The 24,399-nt window shown below is 35.1% G+C and overlaps 1 protein-coding gene across 3 annotated transcripts in view; it reads left to right on the top strand.

Annotated features, from left to right (window-relative positions):
* PPP4R3A (protein phosphatase 4 regulatory subunit 3A) overlaps window positions 1-20,772 on the top strand; it is a gene marked incomplete at its 5' end in the record, with an annotated part of 37,881 nt that extends 17,109 nt beyond the window's left edge. The window contains 12 exons of one of the 3 annotated variants that reach the window (XM_079699576.1): window positions 2,598-3,215; window positions 6,416-6,493; window positions 6,575-6,691; window positions 7,140-7,256; window positions 9,358-9,489; window positions 9,591-9,693; window positions 10,995-11,153; window positions 16,304-16,473; window positions 17,350-17,492; window positions 18,163-18,353; window positions 18,791-19,017; window positions 20,052-20,772. In XM_079699576.1, the coding sequence (XP_079555702.1) occupies window positions 2,598-3,215; window positions 6,416-6,493; window positions 6,575-6,691; window positions 7,140-7,256; window positions 9,358-9,489; window positions 9,591-9,693; window positions 10,995-11,153; window positions 16,304-16,473; window positions 17,350-17,492; window positions 18,163-18,353; window positions 18,791-19,017; window positions 20,052-20,162 (2,166 nt within the window). In that variant the 3' untranslated portion in view covers window positions 20,163-20,772. Of the gene's footprint in view, window positions 1-2,597; window positions 3,216-6,415; window positions 6,494-6,574; window positions 6,692-7,139; window positions 7,296-9,357; window positions 9,490-9,590; window positions 9,694-10,994; window positions 11,154-16,303; window positions 16,474-17,349; window positions 17,493-18,162; window positions 18,354-18,790; window positions 19,018-20,051 lie in introns of all 3 variants that reach the window. The other 2 variants (XM_079699575.1, XM_079699577.1) reach the window with 2 other exon arrangements.
* Window positions 20,773-24,399: the final 3,627 nt, after the last annotated feature.

Below are 24,399 nucleotides of genomic sequence, written 5' to 3'. Positions count from 1 at the left end.
CTTCTTTTAACATGTGAAAAACTAACATTTGTATTTATGCTTTCTTCATGTTTTCTTTGCTTTCTGTCTCATACAGTTGTTTTTACAGCATGTTCCTCTAGATTTTTGTCATGTGGAGTTCTTCCATAGAAAGAGAAGAGATTAATGAGCTCAGGGTGGTGCTGAAAGCACCCATTATTAAGACAAATCTTGTTCTCTTTCACCTTTCTAAGATGAACAGTCCCACCCTGGACACAATCTTTTATTAGGTCAATATTTAACTCAGACCTGGACTCAGTCTGTTACTGTCATGCCTGGCTCTCCTTTAAAATTGTCGGAGCTTTATTATACTTCTCCTTAGTCTGTAACACCATAAATTTTTCCGTCATTTTCTCTTGGGGCACAAGTAATAGTACTTGTATACTTTTCTCTACAATAACTTTCCTGGGCATCACTGCCTACTTTGTTGTTCCTTTCTGATCTTCCCCTCCCAACTTTTACATAGTTTATGTTCAAGATGTCATTTCTCAATGACTCTTATGATCCTGACTGTACTTCTCAATTAATTTCTGGATCCTGGCTTATTTTAGGGAATTTACTATATTTTGTTTTCTGAGATCTTATATGTTTCTCTATTTCTTGAACTCATCATTTTTTGATCTAGAAACAACTAAAAAATCTCCACATTTTCTAGTACTCTCCTTGATAGCAGTTATGTCTTTTTTTATATATCTTTTTTTTCTTTTTATATCTTTATGATCTTCATATTCTCATTTTCTTCATATCTGTCCAGATTGACTTCTGAGATTTATCCTTTCTCATAAGGAAAGCTCTCTCTTCTAGCTTAGTCTCCTTTCCTTTTTAAATTTTCATTCTTCTATTGCTTCTCTTCTGAAAGTAAGACTGAAACATATTTGTCAGATTATTACAGTTTCACCATGTTTCCCTGAGCAGAGCAAATTCCTAAACACAGGTCTTTTCGATTACCTGTTCAGCCTTTGTATTTGCAAATTAACTCCAGAAGATGTCATTTTTCATTATAATAAGGGCTCTCATCCCTTATCATTGGTTTTGTAAACAAACCCCTACCATTTTTCTATAGGTAGAGCCATAGCTTGAATACTAGGAGTCTAAAGCTGTGATGAGATCTTACGTAATTTAAAAAAATCCAGGGTCAACTTGAGACTATGCCAGGTAAAAGCTGTGAATGTGCCTAGCCTCCTTTTAGTGGTGCTGCCCACTGGGTTAAGGTCAAGACGGTATTGCCTTGCAGCATTTTTCTAGACTTAGTCCAGGACTTCTTCCCTTCTAGTATCCATCAACATCTCTTAACCATGCTAAGCAATTTAAGTTTGTTGGTCATTTCATATAAGGCCTAATTTCTCCATCCCTTTGCCATTCAGCTTGGCCTTTTGGGCTGGTTTAGTGGCAGTGTCTCAAATTGCAGGGCCAAGATAGCAAAACTCATTTCATTCCAAAATACGTCTTTGACCTTTTGTAAAAATTTTCTTTTACCTTAAAATGTATTTAATTGTGAAGACTTATAACTTATCTTTTTATAATTAGAGCCCCTACAGTGACATAAAGTTGGGGTTTATGACAAACTTTAGAGCTTCTAGGGGATTATGAGAGGTATAGGTTTGGGTGTGTAGAAAGGAGAACTTCCATGGTTTGGTTACTTAACTTTAAGCAGGTATTCCTAGGGGATAGCTCTACTACACATAGGTTGTGGTTACTTTTTATGTGGTTTTATTTTTGTGTGGGTGCACTTGTTTCCCACTCAGTTTTTCTTAATCATCATTTTGGGCTACCAACCAGCATTTTCATACCAAATCAGTGACCTACTTTGGTCCTAAGCCACTTTTAAATGCTCTTGGCCCTTGGTTTCTAAATTAACTGATATTAAATATTTTTCTTATTGCTTACAATTATATATATTTTCTATGGTCACAGCATTTGTTTGAATTTTACTTAAACTTTGAAGAGTTTGGTGGCTCTACCAGAGCACAGTGCTAGGAGTGTTTCTGAGATTTGCCCTGGTCTGTTGGAAAAGAGGGCCATGGATATAAAATGTGAGTGGATGTTTTATCATCAGGCCTCTATTATGCATCTGCAGGGCACTGTAAGTCACAGTCACAGTTAGTTTAGTGGATCTTTAGAATGTTTCCGTTGCTGGTAAACCTTGTACTTACAAGAAAGCTTATTCCATTTCTGAACTTTGAACTTCCTTCCGTAAAATCGAAAGTGTATGTTATTTGTAGAACTGTGTTTAGAAAAGTAGGCAATTGTGTCGAGCTTTGTTTTTTTTTTTTTTAACATCTTTATTGGAATATAAATTGCTTTACAATGGTGTGTTAGTTTCTGCTGTATCACAAAGTGAATCAGCTATACATATATCCCCATATTCCCTCCCTCTTGAATCTCGCTCCCACCCTACCTATCCCACCCCTCTAGGTGGTCACAAAGCACCGGTGTCAAGTTTGAAGACTTAAAGTTTGTCTAGTCTTAAGCTTGAAAATTATCATTATAGTTTTCTTATAACATCTCTTGTATCTAAGAATATCATTTAGACTTGCTTTGATTATACTTTGTCAGCTATCATAAATCTTGTTTACTAGGTTCAAGGAAAGGACCCATCAGTGGACATCACTCAGGACCTTGTAGATGAGTCTGAAGAGGAGCGTTTTGATGATATGTCATCGCCAGGTTTAGAGTTGCCATCTTGTGAATTAAGTCGCCTTGAGGAAATTGCAGAACTTGTGGCATCATCTTTACCTTCCCCACTGCGTCGTGAAAAACTTGCACTAGCACTGGAAAATGAGGGTTACATTAAAAAGCTCTTAGAGCTTTTTCATGTGTGTGAGGATTTGGAAAATATTGAAGGACTGCACCACTTGTATGAAATTATCAAAGGCATCTTCCTCTTGAATCGAACTGCTCTTTTTGAAGTTATGTTCTCTGAGGAATGTATAATGGACGTCATTGGATGCTTAGAATATGATCCTGCTTTATCACAACCACGAAAACATAGGGAATTTCTAACAAAAACAGCCAAGTTTAAAGAAGTGATTCCCATATCAGATCCTGAGCTGAAACAAAAAATTCATCAGACATACAGAGTTCAGTATATACAAGACATGGTTCTACCCACCCCTTCAGTCTTTGAAGAAAATATGTTATCAACACTTCACTCTTTTATCTTTTTCAATAAGGTAGAAATTGTTGGTATGTTACAGGTGAGTTAGATCATTCATTTTTTTCCTACTTAAAAAGATACTGATTGCCTTCAGCAGAAATAATTTTCTGTTCCTTTTAAGCACACAAATTGAATTTTTAATTTTTGTCTAAAGGTATGTATTTTGGTGATATTACAAGAGATTATAATATATGATACTGTGGGACCAGAAGGTTGTGTTGGATTAGGGATGATAAATGTAATTTTTTTTTAAAAAATCTAGCTTGAAGAAATTATAGGAAAAGGATCTTAATGAAATGCTTGAATGTGGAATTTTAGGGATGTTAATCTATCAGTTATGCATAGAACAGAATAGATTGGAAGAGGAAAGAAAAATAAAAGAGAAGCCAAGAAATGTGTCATTAAATACAGAATACAAATTCTATAGCATTTATAGAACTCCCAGGTGATTATTTATTAGAGGTACAGCAGATGTTGGCAAGTTATAGCTGCATGTCTCCCTACCAAAAGGCATGCTTTTGTAATGGATGAGAGTGTGGGGAGGTTAGGCTTAAGTATGAGTTTCAGCTCTGCCTGTCACTTAATAGCTATGTGGCTTGGGCAACTTCCTTAATCTCTTAAAGTTTCAGCTTCCTGATCTTAAGGTTGGTGATATTAGTACCTACCCTATAAGGTCACCTGAAGATTAAATCAGATGCATGCCTATAAAGCATTGAACATGATACAAGACTCTTGAGTATTATTTTAAAGTATCTATTAATAATTGCCTATTAAACTCCAAATTTTCTTTTTATAGTATGCCCAGTCTCTCGGGTGTGGTGTGTTAGGGTGCTTGCATCAGAACTGCCTAGGATGCATCCTGGATTCTGCACATAACACACAATCCAAATGTCTGAGCTGGCCGGTAATCTGCATTTTAACCCCCAAAGTCAGAGAATCTCAGTAATTTATCCAATGGTGCATGAATTAGTCTAGTCCAGTTGAAATATAAGTTTGCATAGTGCAAAGATTTGTGAGTTGCACACTTCCTGTGTGTTTTGTTTCTTTATGCCCAAGATGTAACAATAACAGCTATGTGATATGATTTGAAAGCTATTGTAAGACCGTACCTCAGATCTACAAATAAAATAATTACTTGAAACCTGGATTTGAATTTTAAAAAAAGAGGCAAATAAATGTCAGAGCTGCTTGGTAGCACATGTTATGAGTAAAACAGTAAATTTAATTTTTGTCTATTCCTTTTTAGAAAATTGCTGTATTTTCAGTGACCCTGGTTTTATCACCTTTATATATATATATATATATATATATATATATATATATATATATATATATGAATTTAGATAGAAAAGTCAGTTTTACCAAAACTGCTTTCCTGAAGCTAGTGATAAGTCCAGTTCACATTGATTAATTTGACACGTTTTCCAATCATTTAAGACAGACAAATAACATAGGCAATACAGTCTGGTAAGTACAACAGTATTCCTTGACATAGTGTATTGTGATTGATAATGGAAGAAGAAGGGTGTTCTGGTACCAATTTTCATTTGTTGTTTGCTAAGGAACTAGTTTTTGCTAGCTACCTAATAGATCCTCTCTTCTGGTCTAGTTCTGATTCCTGGTCTCCTTGGATAGTCCTAAGCACTACTGGTCCTTTTCTTTAGCTCCACATGGTTCTTATTTTGTTATATAGGGATTTGTCACTTCTTTGTTTTCTTGGTCTTCAGACCTGTAAAATGCCAGTTTTACTCATTAAGTATGAATAATTTCAAGTTGTTAAGTCTTTGTTTCCCTACAATATGCTCTGTAAAATGCAGGCTGCCAATGCTGTAGGTCTTTCTGTTTCTCTTGATGCTGAGCATTTATATTGAAAGTGCTGCTATGAAGGAAGGTGAGTTTTACACATTTTCTGACAAGGAGTAATTAAAGCAGGTTCTTACCCACCTTGTACACAGTCATAACCCTTACTGTTGACTGATTCTCTGTAATACTGATGAACCTTCTTAATTCTCTGTACTTCGCAGCAGTTCAGAGAATCTTTTTTAATCATTTGATTTCCATTTGGTGGGATATATTATGTCTGAGATGGATCTTGATATTGGATGCCATTTGAGGTGTGGCCTATTTGTACACTGCAGAAAAAGTAAAGGTGGGAATAGCCAAACTAATTTAGTGTCACAGAAAATGTTTCTTGAGCACCTGCAGCAGTGAATAAGGGGTTTATAAACTAGTGGGAGATGCACACATACATACGTATGTACACATACATATACATGTATATATATATATACACACACACACATACATACATACATTTAGACTTAGGCATGACTGTAGGGCATGTAGTGTTGAATTTATTTCTACTAGCTCAGGTAGTATGGAATTAAAATATAACAAAATCTTAACTAAAAATAGTGACAAAAAATTGAACAGGCAGTCAGGAAGGCTCTACCACCTACCTGCTAACTGTGATTGGGCATTGGGTAAATTTCTTAATCTGTCTCAATTATAAAATAAGGAGGTAAGATAAGATAACATATGAGGTTATTTCCAAGTTCTATACTCTAACTTTTACATGCCCAGATGAGTATCCTATGAGAGATCTTTTGAATCAATTCCAAAATAATTTAATACATTTTAATTTAATATAGAATAATTTAATAATGTATTAAATTATTTTGTATGTCTGTAGGTGGATAGCTTCAAATAATAGATGTTTCTTTAAAAGTTCTGGATTTAGCTTTTTACATAATTGAATCATTTCTGTTTTTAAAACATGAAGGAAGTTTTATCTTTATTTGAGTGGTTGTAGAGCCTTAACTTCTAAAGTTAAGATTATGAAACCCTATGAAAATCACGGGTCTACAGACCATGTTTGTTTTTGTAAATAAAGTTTTATCTGAACAGAGCCATACTTATTCATTGACATTGCCTATGGCTGCTTCCTACTATAACAGCAGAATTGAGTAGCTGTGGTGGAGTCCGCAAAGCCTAAAATGTTTATAATGTGGCCCTTAACTAGACTTAGGAAATAGAGCCTTGCTGAAATATAAAGGATAATCTTTGTATAAATCCCCAATTTATCCTTTAATAGTTTTTTCCTTCTCTTTTGAAAAACAGCATTGCTAATACCATCTTCCCCTTTTCCAGTTATTGCAATTTATATCTTCTGTATTAGCGTCTTGAAAATATATTATACTCTTACTATTAGCATAATTCATTTATCCTTTGATTTCACAGGAAGATGAAAAATTTCTGACAGATTTGTTTGCACAGCTAACAGATGAAGCAACAGATGAGGAAAAAAGACAGGAATTGGTAAGAAATTTGATATTACGGAGGGCATGAAGCTAAAACAACACACCTTTTGTATTCACTTATCCTTTTTCCTAATTTCAGGTTAACTTTTTAAAAGAATTTTGTGCGTTCTCCCAAACGCTACAACCTCAAAACAGAGATGCTTTTTTCAAGACTTTGTCAAACATGGGTATATTACCAGCTTTAGAAGTCATCCTTGTAAGTCTGTTTCTCCTTAGACTTAATTACCATCATATTTTTAATCCACAAAATAGTATATTTCTTATGTAGCATGCAACTGTTTGATTATAGCCAATATTTAATATCAGTTGTGTATTACATAAAGTTAAAAAGCTATAAAATTCTAGCATTAGAGAGTCCTTACAGAGAGTAGTGAAAGGACACATACAGGAATCTTCCATATTTTTAATATCAATAATTTGTTAACTTTGCAGCCTATTAGTTGAAATGTTAAAGTAGAAAAAAAACAGGAATAAAAGAAAGTATAACTTTATTCATAGAACAAGAATTTTACATAAGCAGAGTTTCCTTGACCTCTCTTTTTTTATTCAAATGTTTTCTTATAATTTGTTAGGTTTTGGATTTATATAGCTGCAAGTTCCATATTTTTATTATTATAGGAGAAATAAGTGCTTTTTATCTGCAGGGCATGGATGATACACAGGTGCGAAGTGCTGCTACTGATATATTCTCATACTTGGTTGAATATAATCCATCCATGGTACGAGAGTTTGTCATGCAGGAGGCACAACAGAATGATGATGTAAGTAAGAAGTTAACAGAGCAAAAAATAACCAACAAGGTAAATATTATTTGCACTAACAGTAAGTATTTATACATGGGAAGCTATAACTGTATTTATTATTCATTTCTTAAAGATTTAAATAGTTGATGTTTGAGAAAAGTGTAGCCATAATATCATGGCTTATTCTTCCCCTAACTGGCTCCTGTCTCAGTTTATAAATTGTCTTACAGCAGTTGTTAATGCTCAACTTAAATTTCTTTAAAAAATTTTGAGATTGGGCTTCCCTGGTGGCGCAGTGGTTGAGAGTCCGCCTGCCGATGCAGGGGACACGGGTTCGTGCCCCGGTCCGGGAGGATCCCACATGCCGCGGAGCGGCTGGGCCCGTGAGCCATGGCTGCTGAGCCTGCGCGTCCGGAGCCTGTGCTCCACAACGGGAGAGGCCACAACAGTGAGAGGCCCGCGTACCGCAGGGAAAAAAAAAAAAATTTTGAGATTAAGTTTCTTAATTCAGAAGTTAATGTGCTGTGTAGTGTTGTTTAAATCATTTAATCAATAAATTGTTCTTCTATATGTGGAATTATGAATAACTTCCCTAGGAAAACATGGGCTTTGCTAGGGATAGAGTCTCAAAATCATCAAGAATGATGAAGCATATTCCTTTGGAAAGTGTTTAGGGTGCTTTCTTTACTGCCTGACCATAGGGAACAAGCTGTTGTGTACACACACACACACACTCTCACACACACTCTCACACTCACTCACTTACCCATCAATTTCAGAGTTGGTGAGAGAATGTATCCTGGTGATGTGAAAGGTTCTCCCAGAGTCTGTGTTACATGGCATATGTGGAAGCCGTAAATGTTTGTGCTCTTTTTTCTTTTCAGATAATTAAACCAATCACCCTGATTTTTTATTTTCTCTTTGCCCCCTAAAATCTTGGAAGTAACTTTTTACTTAAGAATAAACTAAGGTATTCTGCCCTCAAACAGAGAGGGTAAAAAGACAACCTCTTAGAAAAAAATATATGTAGAATTCCAGCCTATCATATTTTTACAAAATGAGGAAATAGACTTTTTAAAGAGATCGTAATGTGTTGTGATGTCAAAATGAAGTGGAATGCCTAGTAACTTCTATATTTAACACTTGTTTACAAAATTGTAATGTCAGGGTAGGTGCAGGAAGTGCCAGTTTGAACTGTTGAATATTATGTCACATTTTGCTTTTATAAAATAGTCCTATCTTGAAAACCAAAATATATATATATATATATATATATATATATTAAAAATAAAGGCTGTTCTTGTTGGCGCTGTAACCCACTAGTTGAGCATACATTAATGTACTTCATTCATACGCAGTAGTCTTCTTGATTCCCAGTTTTGATTGTTATTTCCATGTGTGTCTGCATTTTCTCTGTCTATCCTACCATTGCATATATAGGCAAGAGCAGGGATTTTTCTCACTGAACGCCTCTCAATTTTTCCTCTTCAGCCAGGAAAACCAGTCATAGTAGAGCATCAGGAAAACTAAGTCAATTTGTATGTCATTTGGAATATCTATATTTGTTCTCCTGTGTGCTCTCTAACGTAATCTTGTTTCCCCCAATTTCAGACATTCAGGTACCAACTAATTTTTTCTTAAATTTATTTTAAATGGAAACTTTATATCATTTCCATAAATGGAAAATAGGTGCAATTATCATATGCCATAAATGGAATCTATAAAAATGCAGTGAAAGAACAATGTTATAAATTCTAGCTAAACATTCTTACTGTTAAAGCCCGTTAGCTTTCTTCAGAAGGGAGATTTTGTTATCCAGATGTGTAAAAGATCTGTTAGCACCAAACTGAAACTTTGTTTTTATTTTAATCGGGATTTAAAGATAAATCCCCTTGATTAAAGAGAAATTCTTTTTGGTACTATTTGTGTAATATGCCTATACCATACTTTTGGAAAACTGCTCTGTATCCATTAAAGAAGTCAGTCAAGCATTTCATTTTGTTTGCAGTTAACAAGATAGCCATAGCTAGGTATAATGCTGTAGCATGTCTCATAGTATATGCTTTTTCCATTCCCTCCTATAATAAGTGATCCTTACGATGTGTATTTTTCTCACCAGGATATTTTGCTCATCAACCTCATTATAGAACATATGATTTGTGATACAGACCCTGAACTTGGAGGAGCAGTCCAGCTTATGGGCCTCCTTCGAACATTAGTTGACCCAGAAAACATGTTAGCTACTGCCAATGTAAGCCACGGGCATTTTTCTCTTTTTCGTACTGGTCTAATTTTTATTGCTGGTAGGAACCAATGCAGTTAAAGTTCATGGACGTGTTTTCGATTCCTTAGAAAACAGAAAAGACTGAATTTCTGGGTTTCTTCTACAAGCACTGTATGCATGTCCTTACTGCTCCCTTACTGGCAAATACAACAGAAGACAAACCGAGCAAAGGTAAGACAGTACAGGTTGGTAGTTAAGTTCTTCGTTCTTGAATTCTGAAACTCAAAAAGTTGGTGTTAACCTAGAGGTCTACTAATATATTTTCAAAAGAGGTAATTTCAAGGTAAAATTTCTTTTAAAAGTGCTATAATCAGAGGTCCTAGAACTGTGAAAGAAGATACTAGAGATAATCTTTTGCTTTCAGAATTTTAAAACAATTTTTTTTGTTAAAGCAATATTTGTATTTAGTTTGCATTTGCATGTATGAAACAAATAGAAGGAAGAAGCTCTTAGAAAATTCATTTTCAGTTATTTGTACTCCAGGTGTGTAGATACAGAGCAGAGCTTGTGCTTAGTATTCAGCAATTTTTCTTTGCATTGAAGATTATTCCAAGGTAGGATTATTTATTTCTGCATTTTATTCCTTTAGCTTTGTGTGTGTGTGTGTGTTTGATTTAGAAAATAGTTTTAGGGTCTTCATTGGGAAATTCCGTATTGAAGCTTTGAGAATAAGTAAGTTATTTTGTCATATGAATTATCAATATAGTATATTTAACTTGTGACACCACTTAGAAAAAAAGTGTTAAATTTACCTTTTTTAATGACTCTAGAATCAAGTCTTGGAAATGTGATACTAATTTTTCCTGTCTTCTTTATTCATAGTAGGTAAAGCTTGAGGCTTCTTTCCAAACCCACATGTTCAATTCATCAAACATTTATTGAGAACCCATTGTGTGGAAGGCACTGTGCTATATATATAACCTTTAGGGGTTAAATGGGGGAAATAAAAACAGTGAGTAAAATAGTTTTGGAGGCTTACTGCCTGGTGAGGAAGATAAGCCAGTAATTATAATTCAGCGTGGACTCATTATGTGTAGTAAAAGGAGGCACAAAGCACATGAATCAAAGGAGCAGAGAGAGTAGTTCCATCGAAGCCAGATGATGTGTGGTAGGAGGACCTCCTGTGATATCTGTACATCCATTGAGGGACATAAGACATGGTAGAGCATTCTTGCCCTTTGGAATAAAACAGATCTAATAGATTTGTATCCCAGTTTGCCTTACTAATAACATTTCACACCTGGGTCTTGTGACACTAATTCTTCACAGAGTTATTTAAATTAAATGTGAAAAAATGGAAAGCACAGTTCTTGGCACATGGTAGGCATTCAATAAATGTTAGTTCCCTTTTCCTTTAACATATTTGGGTTAATAGAAGGGATTTTACTTGATTGGAATTCGGATTCTTACATTTGGGGAGGAAAAGAATATAAGCCATTAAATATAATTGTGTTTTGTTTTGTTTCGTTTAGATGATTTTCAGACTGCCCAGTTGTTGGCACTTGTATTGGAATTGTTAACATTTTGTGTGGAGCACCATACCTACCACATAAAGAACTACATTATTAATAAGGACATTCTCCGGAGAGTGTTAGTTCTTATGGCCTCGAAGCATGCTTTCTTGGCATTATGTAAGTGTTGCTTCTGGTAGAATTACTTATTGTCTGTATATTAGTATTGTTATCTTTCGGTCTTATTGCCTGAGAAGAAAAGATCACTGATTTCAGGAGACCAAGGTTCTAATACTAAACTACACTGATAATGTACTTTTGCCATATTTTGAGCAGGTGATTTTCCTGACGCTTCTTTCTCAATATACAGTAAAGGCGTTAGAGCGTACCTACAAAATGTATTAAAGTATTATTAAAATGGCACCTTAAATCATTTTTATTTGCCGTATTTATTTTTGACTTTATATATATAGCATGACAATCACAAATTGGACATTCTTGTGAGACCAGAGTCTCACACTGAGTCATGAAGAATACATTTAGTAATTTAGAAAACATAACTAATAGCACTGAGTTTCCAAAATACATTTTTTCTAAGTTACAGAATGCCTAGCACAAATGCCTGCAGATGGTCCGTTCATTAATTCCACAAATACTTTTCCCCCAGCTTTACTGAGACATATTTGACATATTACATTGTGTTACCTCAGATATTTTAGAGAAGGGGTGACAAACCACAGCTGTGGCCAAATCCAGTCAGTCCATGGTCTGTTTTTGCATAACCTGCAAAGTGAAAGATAGTTTCTGTGTTTTTAAAGCATTGTTCAAAAAAAAAAGCTACAGAGACCATATGTGGCCCACAAAGCCTAGAATATGTATTCTGTAGACCTTTATGGGAAAGGTTTGTCTCCTCTCTTAGAGCAACAGATAATCTTTTAACAAGGCTGTTCTTAGTTATACATGTTTTTCAAAAGTTGACTTTCACTGTATTCTTAAGACCCTAGTTTACAGAAGTAAAACATGTTTCTGAATTAGAAATAGGTTAACCCAGAATATTCTTGATCATGTAGCAGTCAGCCTTCTTTGGTAAGTTGGCACACCAGTTTTAGAGTACCCTAGAGGCTCAAGAGGAGATGTCTGTTGGTAACTAACTCTTTTTGGCCTTTTGGTTTTTATGGGTAGGTTTGGTTTTGTTGTTGTATAAAGGCATCATAATCATCCAGTAATTAGAAGCCTGAACATATACATCCATTTTTGCTGTCTTTTTTTTACTTCATTTTAAATCATTTTGCTTGGGAATTCCCTGGCCGTCCTCAGTCAGTGGTTAGGACTCTGCACTTTCACTGCCGAGGGCCTGGGTTCATTACCTGGTCGGGGAACTGAGATCCCACAAGCTGTGCAGCGCAGCCAAAAAAAATGTTTTGCTTAATTGACTTTTAAAATATCCTTAAATTATGAAAACATTGTTTATAAGGCTATTTCTGACATTGATTTATTCTGTCAACATTTTATCTTTAAAATGGTATTCAAAATAGAAAGTTTAATGAATTTTTCTTAGAAGGAAACCTATTAGGGTGACAGTTGTTATAGTTGAATTAGTTTTTCAGTCTGGTGTACACACTGCAGTATGAACTGAGAATACATGTGGTCAGATGTTTTTCAGCCAAAAGGAATAGTGCATATAAAAGGGCTCTTAAACTCATATTCATTTTCCTTATAAACCTATCATAGCAAAAGTGATAGTCCCAAAGCAAGTTGAGAGGAAGTTAATAATGAACACTTCTTTGATTTGTTCTTTCATGTCAACATAGAAGGTTTTGTTTGAGTGTGGGAAAGGGAGTTTGAGCGGATGGGACAGAATGGGAAAACTGAATAAATTAAAAAATTAATCAGTTTTATTTCAATAAATTTAACACCTACTACCATGTTTTATTGATTCTAAGATACGCATTTATCATCTCTCAAATCAAGGTGAGTCTTAAAATTAATGGCATGTCATTATGATTGGTAGCTTTTTTTCTTTGTTTTGTTTTCTTAGTAGTAGAAAGGAAGGTTTTTTGCGATCAGTGGCACCTTATATTTGATGAAGTATGATGCATACCTAGTATTAGGAAAAAGATGATTAAGACCTGAAGTCAGTTGTCAAGTGGGAGTTCATTAGGAGGAGATAGTCTGTAAATACCAAAACAACATCAAAAGCACTATATTGAGGTGTGTTTGGATGTATAGTGGAAATGACTTATTCTCCCTGAATGAGGCAGATCAGGAAAATCTTGCAAAAAGAAGTTAAAGTAAGTTGTGTCTTGATCATGGGAGAGTGTGAAATTCTTGGTTGAATACACAATTAAGATGAACAAATGTGAAAGTGTGGTGTGTTAGAGGTTTGGGCTACGTAGAACACATGAGTCTAGTGGGAGAGTGGCAGAAACGGAAAAGGCCTTTTCTTTAGTCCTTCATCTCATTTTGCTTACAGTATTGCAAAGAAAATTTCTCACAGTTCAATGAGAACTATGAAGAGAATCATGACAAATTAATGAGTTTATATTGTAGGAAATTAAGCATGCTAGCAAAAATCTTAGTTATGTTTTATTATTTTAATATTTTCCAAACTAAGTTAGGTTATCATTAATTAAACCTTACTCTTTCTCAAATGATTCTCAGTGTGGCTCTCTTCCCAGGATGGAGAATGAGTAGCTTCTAAAAGAAGATGCCAGTCATTAGGAATGCACTCTTTAGGACTGGCTATACAGTAGGAGTTTTTATCAAGGATTTCTAAAAGAACTAAGCATAAATTTGCGGAGATTTAGTATCTATTCAGTCTTAGGAAAGATTACATTAACATATTAAGTATAGTTTTTTTTTTTAAGGGAGATTTTATAAGTAAATTTAGATGTCCACTTGTAAAGACAAAAGATTGGTTAAATGTTCAGTTTGGGGGCTTTGAATTTTTTATATCTGCTGGTTCTTAATTATTATACTTGTATCATATTTAAAGACAACATAATCAAGTCTGTGAGTGAGAACAGCAATCCTATTTAGTCTTTATAGGTTAGATATGTATGTGTATATACACAGAGACACACAGTTTTATCAGTCTTGGCCTTTACCAGATTCTTGGATCTTAAATTGTAGCTTTTTAGTTCATACCTATATGTTGTCTGGCTGTTTTTTAAAATATGGAAATCTATAAGAAGAATGAAGTAAAGAAAAATTTTGTGGTAGATGCTTTTTTTCAGCTATCATTAGTTACATATGCAGCAAAAAGTTTCAGACTTACAAAAAATGTCATGTTGTGTAAGGTAAAGATTTATTATTTGTTTTAGAGATGATTGAAACTAAGCGTAAGAGATTCCTGGCATGTTAATAAAGGTTAGAGATGTGAGTGGAAGCAGAGTGCACTTTTCATTGAAAATCCTACATTTGTGCTAACTTGACCTATCGCAAAAGCTTTCTCTAATCTCCTTCAAGCAACTTGACTTCATTAGAACTCACTGGTAAATTTTTGAAAGTAACTTTATTCAACAGCAAGAATAGTGGTTGGATATTTTTCATGCAAGTTTCTTTTTGGGGAGAGGTTTGAGTGGAAGTGACACGATTCTTGATATAAATAAATGAGGGCAAATGAGGAGCAAAACCAAAAAAAGCCCATTAGAATTACCTTCTATCTACCTTAGCAGTTTCTGAACAAAACTGCTCTTGAGATGGCAGTGGTGCCAGCTGCATACTCTGGTCTTAGTGAGTTCTAGGAAGGGAGTTTTCTTTTCACTTACCCGGGAACTGCATGCAGACTACAGGGTTCAATTAGTGTGTGTTATGGTAGGACACAAGTCTTCACAAAGCCTGCAAAGTTGGAGTAACAATTTTTAAAATAACAGCACTTGCCTTAATTACTAAAAGCTTAAAATTTGGCCTATTAGCATGAGCTCTAAAGTATTGATTTTTATTCTAACAAGTGGAACTGCCTAAGTTCCTTTGTCAAGTAACATTAATTAAAAAAAAACAAGCTCTCAAATCATTGTTTTGGGGAAATAAACCCTTATTAGGCTTTGACTTATCACAAAGAAAGATGATGCTTATTGTTTAAAATGTCTTATTTCACCATGCTTATGTATTTGAAAATACTCAGTAGTTTAAAAAATTAAATGCAATTACTCTTCTATAAACTATTTTGAACTCCCTGCCCAGAGTGTCTCTTTAGTAAGAGACACTGTTAAATAAGTTGGATTGTTAAGGCAGTTTATAATCAACTGTACCTAGTTGGGCATTCACTTGTGGACCTCTTTTCTGCCAACTAAAGAAAAATTGAGCTGCTTTACTCCTCTGCCTTCCTACCCAGAAACCGTGTCAGCATGGTTGCCTGGCTACCTGCTCATGAAGGACTTGATTAATAACAAATTGGCAATTTAACGAGCCACTTCCATGATCTCCAAAGAAACCAAAATACAAACACAATATTTAATCTTGCCAACCGAAGACGATGTGACTGCATGAAGTGAGTATGCTTTTTTGAACTGTTTACAATAACTGGGGCATTAACTTACTGATAATTCCATTTAGGTAAAGAGGGCTTTGTTGAAGTCTAGCTGTCTGAGTATATTTGGATCTTGACGAATGGTGACTTAAGTAACTCCCCATACCTCAAGATGTAAATATACCTTTTAATCTGTAAGTTAAAGCCTAATTAATTGTAAAAAGGAAAACTAGGGAAAAAAAATAAAAAGCATACTCGCTGCAGTAAGCATAGAGGACCACATTTTAAAAACATCCTCTAAATTGATTCCTAAACTCTGGAAGGCAAATTTTGGGTCATGCAGATTTCTGTGGGTTTATGGCATTTCTACAAACACATCCAAAAACAAATCAATGTAAACACCATTAACCCTGATACAAAATAATAAGAGTGTCCAAAAATAAGGAAGATCAAATTATAGAGTGGATTGCCCTAATAAAACAATGTTTTTTCTATTGTTTTGAAGGTATATACAAAAGGATATATTTGGAGTTTTCTCATCTTAAGTAGTATGATAGGTTAATTCATTTATTAGCCCTATCTTAGCTCTAATTTCAGATGTAAAGTACATTTTGGTAATCAGTAACTTATTTCCAGAATTCTTATGGCTCTCTAAGACTTGTGTTCTATGATGACATACACTGCTTTTAGAATACATTTTTCTGATAACCTTTTTGTAATTCTTATCTTTAGGTTCATACTTCTGGAAGCAGTAACTTATTACTGCATGAAGAACTATGTTTATTTAACAGGTTTTTTTGTAATTCTAAAATATGAAGATATGGTATGTAATTTGAACACCAATGCCTCTGTGTTTCAGGTGCTCTTCGTTTTAAGAGAAAGATTATTGGATTAAAAGATGAGTTTTACAACCGCTATATAATGAAAAGTTTTTTGTTTGAACCAGTAGTCAAAGCATTTCTCAACAACGGATCGCGCTACAATCTGATGAACTCTGCCATAATAGAAATGTTTGAATTTATTAGAGTGGTAGGTTCTATACTTTTTAGTTAGAATTTTGGTTTTGTTTGAGAAAATCAAATATGCATTGTTGGTATTTTGGCTTATTTGAGATTATTATATTTGGAGAGAATTTTTGAAAGAAAACCAGTGTTATCAAAAGGTTATGAGAGATTCAATTTGAACTAACAAAAAACAAAATAATCTCTCTCAGCAGCTAGTTCCAAACTATCTCAGGATAGTTTGAAAACTGATTTAACACTGTCACGGTAGTCATTTTAAGAAAGTAAAATTATAGTTGACATAAGTATTCGGATGTGTTTTTTGTTTGTTTTTAACTTTGAGGTTTTTTGAATTTTTCTTGACATTCCTCCATATGTCTCTAAAGAGCAAACTTCATTCTTTAATGATATGGTCGGCGGGTAGTTCTCAGACATTGGTGTGTCTCAGAATTATCTGTGGCATGCTTTTTTAAAATTTCGGTAAAATAAACATAACAAAATTTGCCCTTTTAACCATTTTTCAAAGTGTCCAGTTCACTGGCGTTAAGTGTATTCACATTGTTGTGCAGTCATCACTGCCATCCACCTCTAGCACTTTTCTGTAGTGTGATTTTAAATATATATGCCTAGGCACCACCCCAGACTTACTGAATGAGAATCATCCAGGGTAGGACCTGAGCATTTACTTTGGAAAGAGCCATGGATAATTCTGAGGTACACCAAAAGTCAGGGGCTGTTGAAGTAGCCAGTATTTGTTATGCCCATTTGCATTTGTTTGTCCCTAAGATTGGATAATAATTTTATGAAATTAAACCATTTTTGGTGGGTTTATGAGTTCACTACAATTAAGCCTCATAGTTTGCTAATTTTTCCTATCATTTTTTATTATAATTCTTTTTTATAGGAAGATATAAAATCATTAACTGCTCATGTAATTGAAAATTACTGGAAAGCACTGGAAGATGTAGATTATGTACAAACATTTAAAGGATTGAAACTGAGATTTGAACAACAAAGAGAAAGGCAAGATAATCCCAAACTTGACAGGTAGATTACCACATATTTGAACCTATTCATTCAGTGACAAGTTTATGATGGTAGCTCTTTTTTTGCTTGTTTATTATTTAGCTTGGCAGCAGAGGGGGAAATAAGCAGATGGGGTTGTAGTTTTCTCTAATGGTCAATGTAAATGTTTTCCTGACGGTGTTAGGTGGGTATCAGTATGATTTGTAGACTTTTCTCAGGCATATATCAAGTTAGATAATGCAAAAGAAAAAAAGCAAAACACTGATATGGCAATAAGGCTACTTTTGTGTCCAAAGTAAAATCAGAATATTATTGTATTTGCTTTGCTTTAAGGTTACAAACTATTTTAATGCAATCGTGTACATTTTTTTCTAAATACCTGAGTTCACATACTTGTATATTTTTAAATCCGTAAATTAAGACTTGTTAATTCGTAGTGTTAGCAAGTTTAAAAACTGATCAGTAACAGTACAATTTTGATAATGGGAATTTTGATTCCACTACTTAACACTAGATATGGTGGAGTGTAGTTTTTTGTTATATGCTAGGTAAAATCTGGGTTTTTTTTTCCAGCTCTGTGTGTATAAATGTGTATTATTCCATTTATCTATTAAGACTGTAAATTGGGATATTTGAAGACGAAAGTCTTTATATGAGTCTATTAATTGTACTTCCTTCTCTTTACTCATAGTATGCGTTCCATTTTGAGGAATCATAGATATCGAAGAGATGCCAGAACACTAGAAGATGAAGAGGAGATGTGGTTCAACACAGATGAAGATGACATGGAAGATGGAGAAGCTGTCGTGTCTCCATCTGACAAAACTAAGAATGATGATGACATTATGGATCCAATAAGCAAATTCATGGAGAGGAAGAAATGTATGTTGAAAAGATGGGCAAGGAAAAATTGAAGGCTTTCTCACTCTAGGTTTATCCTTTTTTTCTTGACAGAGTGATTAGTATCTACTTTGTGTCACAACAGATATTAAAAGACTTTTGCTTTATAGAGTGTGAATTTAATAGCTCTGTTGTGAAGATATAGACTAAATTTTCCTAATTTGTCTTGAGTGAGATATTTCAGGAAGGGTAGGAACACTGACTGTAATACTGAAGGTCTCCTTCCTTCTCAGTAGTAAAGTCCGGTGGATAAGGATGGATGCTTAGTATTTTGCTAAGCTTTGTTCATAAACTGAATTTCAGTGTCACTCTCTGGCAAAGGAGTAAGCTAGTTAATTGTGTTTTTAGTGCCACCTCACTTGGAGGTTTTTAAAAAGATGAGTATGGGTGACAATTATTGACAGTATTCTCATTTTTAGTAAAAGAAAGTGAGGAAAAGGAGGTGCTTCTGAAAACGAATCTTTCTGGTCGGCAGAGCCCAAGTTTCAAGCTTTCCCTCTCTAGTGGAACAAAGACTACCCTCTCCAGCCAGTCACCTGCAACAAATCTGCCTGGTTCTCCAGGCTCACCTGGATCCCCGGGATCTCCAGGCTCTCCTGGATCCATCCCTAAAAATACATCTCAGACGGCAGCTATTACTACCAAGGTATGTTTTTGACTCCCAGACCTACCAAATTTAAGCTTTCCCAACAATAAAATTGTTGTGACTAGTAGTCCCTTTGGTTACTGTCTTTTGGAACTGATTTTAACATTTGTGAACTAGAGAATAATTCTCCCACCAGCAGTTGAGAAATTTCTGAAAGTTTTTATGACCAATTCAGAAGTCTGAATATATTCTTATTTTGGTTGTTTGCATTTTAGAACCTTAAGTTCACATTTGTATGTGTCAAAACATTTACAGAAATTTTAAAGTTAAATTATTACTTACTTTTATCAGCTTTCTCAACTAATACCCAGATAAAGACTTCATAGGAAGAAGATAATCTAAATATCTGGACACTCCTAACTTAATTTTGTCAAGCAAGGTTTATAAAAAAGAATTAACTGCCTACTATCACTAACATTTCCTTTAGGAAGGATCACAATTTTACCACCAAAAACGTAGGAAAGACATAATCTCAGAAAAAAACAGTTCTTTTGGCTGCCTTCTGTTTCCCTGGACTAGCAGTTAACAGACTGGCATTTGGGATTCATTGATCTACACCAGGACTAAAGTGAGCTACAGTGGTTTCTGGTGAAGGAGCGCAGGGCTGAAAGGAAGCCTGGATGGAATAACGAGGAAGGGACGGGGCAGAGGCACTTTCCTAACAGCCTCTGGTAGTCCGTCTGCCCTCGCTTCTAGTGTCTGTTTATTTTCTGTGCTTTTAATTGTGATGCTGTTTAGACTCTGTTAAAGAACATATTTTTAATGCATAAAGTCTTAAAACTTAAGTTTTGAATTTTAAATTCGGTAATTAGTGTTTATCTACTGGGTGTTTTGCAAGGATCATAACTGCTTCAAATTTTACCATGGAAAACTTGGGAAATAGGTAATGAATTTCAGCTGCATACAATCTCACCTCCCAGAAATAACCAGTTAGTATATTGGGGTGGGGGGTAGTATATCCTTTACCCAGACTTAAGAGACAGATGTATTTGAAAATGTAGTGTTTTCTTAAAATAATCCTTATTTCCCAACAGGGAGGCCTCGTGGGTCTGGTAGATTATCCTGATGATGATGAGGATGATGATGAGGACGAAGACAAGGAAGACACGCTCCCTTTGTCAAAGAAAGCAAAGTTTGAGTCATAATGGCAACTGCCTGTGATCAGTACCTGTTGAGAAAACCGGTTCTCTACCCCTCCCCACTACAAAATCTATAACAAAGCAGCGGCCTCTTGTGAATGACTGACACAGCTCAGCTCGCACACTTGACTTCTGCTCATCAAGTGCCAATTCAGTGGAGCAGGAGGAGGGGATAATTATACATTTAGGGGGAAGACTTACACCTTCGAGGTCTAAGCTTGGACCACACATTGCCCTTTTCTCAGGGAAGGAAATGGAAACGAAAAGCCAACAGGGCAGGGGTTTTGTAAGTGGAACTCGGGATTGACTGGTCAGTTGCTGCAATCAGAATATGCTTTCTCGGACCACGTTTGAGACTCAGAAGAATAGGCTCTTCTGCCCTGATTCTTCACTAGTTAAGAATGCCAGCAGTTTCTTTGTATAAAGAGACCTGCCTTTAAAATCGTACATTCTGAACATTTTAGTCAAGCTACAGCAGGTTTGGAAAAACCTCTTTGGGGGAGGGGCGAATATGAAGTTTCCTCTTTTTTATCTGTTCCCTTTGCCCTTCAAACTGCAGATTTTTTTTTTAAGTGGGGATTTGTCCCTACTTGATTAAAGATTGAGTGGAATTCTAGATGTGGTCATTTGTGTCATAATTTTTTTTGTTTCATTTTGTTTTTGATTTTTTTTTCTCCTGAGTGTATGCTTAGTTGTTGAGTATATATATTTGGGACCATTAAAAACTTTTTTGATGTAATATAACGTAACGTTGTGCTGGTACCTGTTTTACCATGTGTAATTTTTGTTCTCCATCACAGTTCTTAAATTTGTTTAGAGTTTTATGAAAGATGGAATAGTTTTTATTGACAAAAGCAAAGTAATCGTACAACTATGTGCATACAAAAAGCAATACTATTTTGTGACTAAATATTTTATATTAAAATTTACATCAGCAACTGTCGAGAATTCAGGGAAATAGAGTGGAATTTAAAATTTTCAGCAGTTTTGTTAAACCTGGAAACACGAAATTAGTATTCCAAAGAGATTCTGAAATTTCGTATCTTGGGAAAATGATGGTACATTAAATCAAAATTGAGGATGAATAATTTAAAAATAAAACGTATTTGACTTTTGAGTAATAAAAAAAGTGAAGAGTAAGAGAAATTGTATTAGTTGTATTTTTCTTTTTTCTTTTTTTTAATTACTCCCTTTGGAATACCAGTTGGAGTTGTAAGCGGTGGTTCCTAAATAAATACCTGGCCAGAGGACCATCAGATACCACCTCATTAAAACAGTATGTTTAAATAGGTTCTTTTTATTGTCTTAGGTGTGCTAAAATTCTTTTAAGGATACAAAAATAAATATCTCAATTCCACATACCTTCACTTTTTTAAAGTGAAGATTTTAGAACTTACTGAAGAATGTATTTGCAAATGTGAATAAAAATTCATATCTAGGAAAAGGATACTATTTTAAGTATCATATACTTTAACTGGATAATCTAGCAAGCACTGTGTGCTTCTTAGTTCCTCTTTTGCTTAGCCCTCAGTACATTGTGATACCAAAAACAAGGTTATATGGAATAGTTGCATAGAAAACCAGAAAGCAACAACTTGCTACAGTCATGAAAAGTCTTACTGTTGGCTAATTTTTTTTTTTAATGAAACTTTGCGTGCATTATTAACTGTAAGAGTTTAAGTGTATTTCACTACAGTATAGAGCTACTTCTGGGTCACAAGTTCTGGCAATTAATAATTTTAATCAACTTATCTTGCAAATAAAGAGAACAGAAACTTAATAGGATGTAAGTTAATTATATTATGTCTTCCTTTATTACCTAGAAAGTCCCATGTGAAATGTTTGTGCCTTAAACACACAGTTTAAACTGACCTTTCTGATTGACTCGTGGAACATGTATTTGTCTTGGTATTATGGGGGTTCTTGGGTAGTGGGAAGAACCGTCCCTTGTTTTTATGAATTGTGGTCCAGTATATTAAAAAAATACTAACTGTTGGCCTTCAACATTTAAGGGATGCCCTTTCATTGATGGACAGATGGGTTACTGAAGCGGAACTTCACACATGCTGCTACAATAGGAGAAAAGTCTAAACAGCTGCTTGTTTCATGGAGGAAGACTCTTAGCAATAAATTGCTAGAAACACAACACTTGAATTGACACAGTTCCGTCTGACTCAAGTCCACACTTTCAAGTATAAATACTATTTTGATAACCGATGTGACTATAATGATGTAAATACATATTTTAATGATACCTGTTGGTTCTTTTGCTCATTTTAAAATGAAAAATTTTACTTCTCAGAGTGATTACCTAGCAGTTTCTGAAAAAGATCTGTAATTGCTACAGAAAACACCCTGGCATCCCATCTTGTCCAGAAATGCTACCCTGGCATTATTTTGGTAGAATGAAGCCTGATGGGTTTTCTCTGCCTGATTGTACTCAGAACCTGCATGTCATTTTCTCTGGAACACCAATGTGCAAGTCAATTTTGTGAATTTGGAAATGAGGGGGAGACATGGAGCAGGGGGAACATTCCTCTGTTTTTATTCTTAAGCAGTGGCGTTTGTAAAGCTTGCAAGATTAGAACAGCAAGGAGTTTACACTGGAAGATTTCTTCAAGTGGCTAACTATGTTATCAACCTATTTCTAGTATTCACCATGAATAACTTTGTTTAAACAGCATGGTCAAAATCCCTTTGGGGGACAATTCAGGACCTTCGAAATTCTATACAAGGAAACTTTTTCTGCCATAACATCCATTTTGAGCAAGAGAATTATAGACACATTTTTATGGGATGGATTATTGTCTACCATTATAGTGGGACATTGACACATGAGGAAATGGGGGCAATCATCAGTATTTGTACTCAGTGCTAAATCAGTCTGATTTTTCTCTTTGGCCTTAATGCTTCATCTTGGCTCTTTTGAAAGGAAACTGTAGAGAGGCTCTCTTCAAATAGATTAAACGTCCTTACCTAACTGTTGGAATCAGATGTCTTGGTGCTTAAAATAACTCTGGTTGGAGACACAACTTTCCTTGACCTTTCTGCTCTCCTAGGTAAATTCTTCCATGGACTCAAAGGGCATAGTGATTTCTTCAACATGATGCTAAATCGGCTTAATTTCCATATATTCCCACCACGGTGTAAGTAAGTCACATCCTACCTGCAAATTCAGTGGACCCTTTCCATCTTTATATTACTTGACACTTAGGCAGCATTTGCTACTATCCGTTGTCTTCTTGATACCTTATTCTCTTGGCTTCTCTAACATCATGTGCTTTAACATTACTGACCTTTCTACTGTTTGATAGTTCCCTACTTTACCTCTTAAATGCTGGGATTCACTAGGGTTCCATCTTGGGTACTCATCTTCCCAAATTCCAGCCAGCCACATGACTTATATGTCCCTGTTCCAATCGTTCTGTGCTCTAAAAGACTGCCTTAACCTGTCATGTGCCCCTCTGAATGCTCTTCTTGCCTTGCCTGCTGATGAACTCATATTTATCATTCGGAAGTGTTCCCCTGATACTCGGGGCTCCATCCTTGAAGGAAGGGGTTAATATCTTTTTCAACTTTGTACCCTTAGTATCTAGCATGATACCTAGCCCACAGATGGATCTCCACATGTTTACTGGATGAATAAAGGAAAGACTGAGTAATGTGCATGCAGTATAGAGACTGGGAAAGTCTTTTAGCTGATGCCCTTACACAGTCATGTTTGACTCATTCTTGACCATGAAATTCCCTCTGTGGATATAAAGGGAGGACTCAAGACCTCTGTCCTGTCCTTCATACCTTTGAGCCTTAGGTTAACAACACAAGGGGGTATTTTTGGTTTATACAATTAGGCTATCAAGTCATTTCAACAACTACTAAAATTCTACTTAAAACAGACCAGCTTTCCTGGTCTGTTCATCCTGGGCTCCAGCATCTCTAACTCTTTAACTCTCTTACTGGTCTGTTGGTCACAGTTCTTCACCTGTAAGTATAGACCCTTGCCTTTTATTGCTAGATTTAGCCATAGCTGTAGATTTCACAAACCACTTATCTATTGGTCTGATGTTTATTTTATTAAATCTCATGCTCTTAAACTTTTATATCTTGGTCTTTTTCCTGGGGTGTGAGTTCCTAGAAGGCAGGCCCAGATTTAGATGATTAGGTATATAGGTAGATTGCTTGGGTAGATAGATTTTCTATGTAGAATCAATGGATACTTCACAAGAATGATAAAAGGGATGCA

This window comes from Hyperoodon ampullatus (assembly GCF_949752795.1).
Source record: "Hyperoodon ampullatus genome assembly, chromosome: 3".
Taxonomy (NCBI): Eukaryota; Metazoa; Chordata; class Mammalia; order Artiodactyla; family Ziphiidae; genus Hyperoodon; species Hyperoodon ampullatus.
The sequence above is the reverse complement of the archived record's forward strand: the minus strand, read 5'-3'. Positions and strand labels throughout refer to the sequence as shown.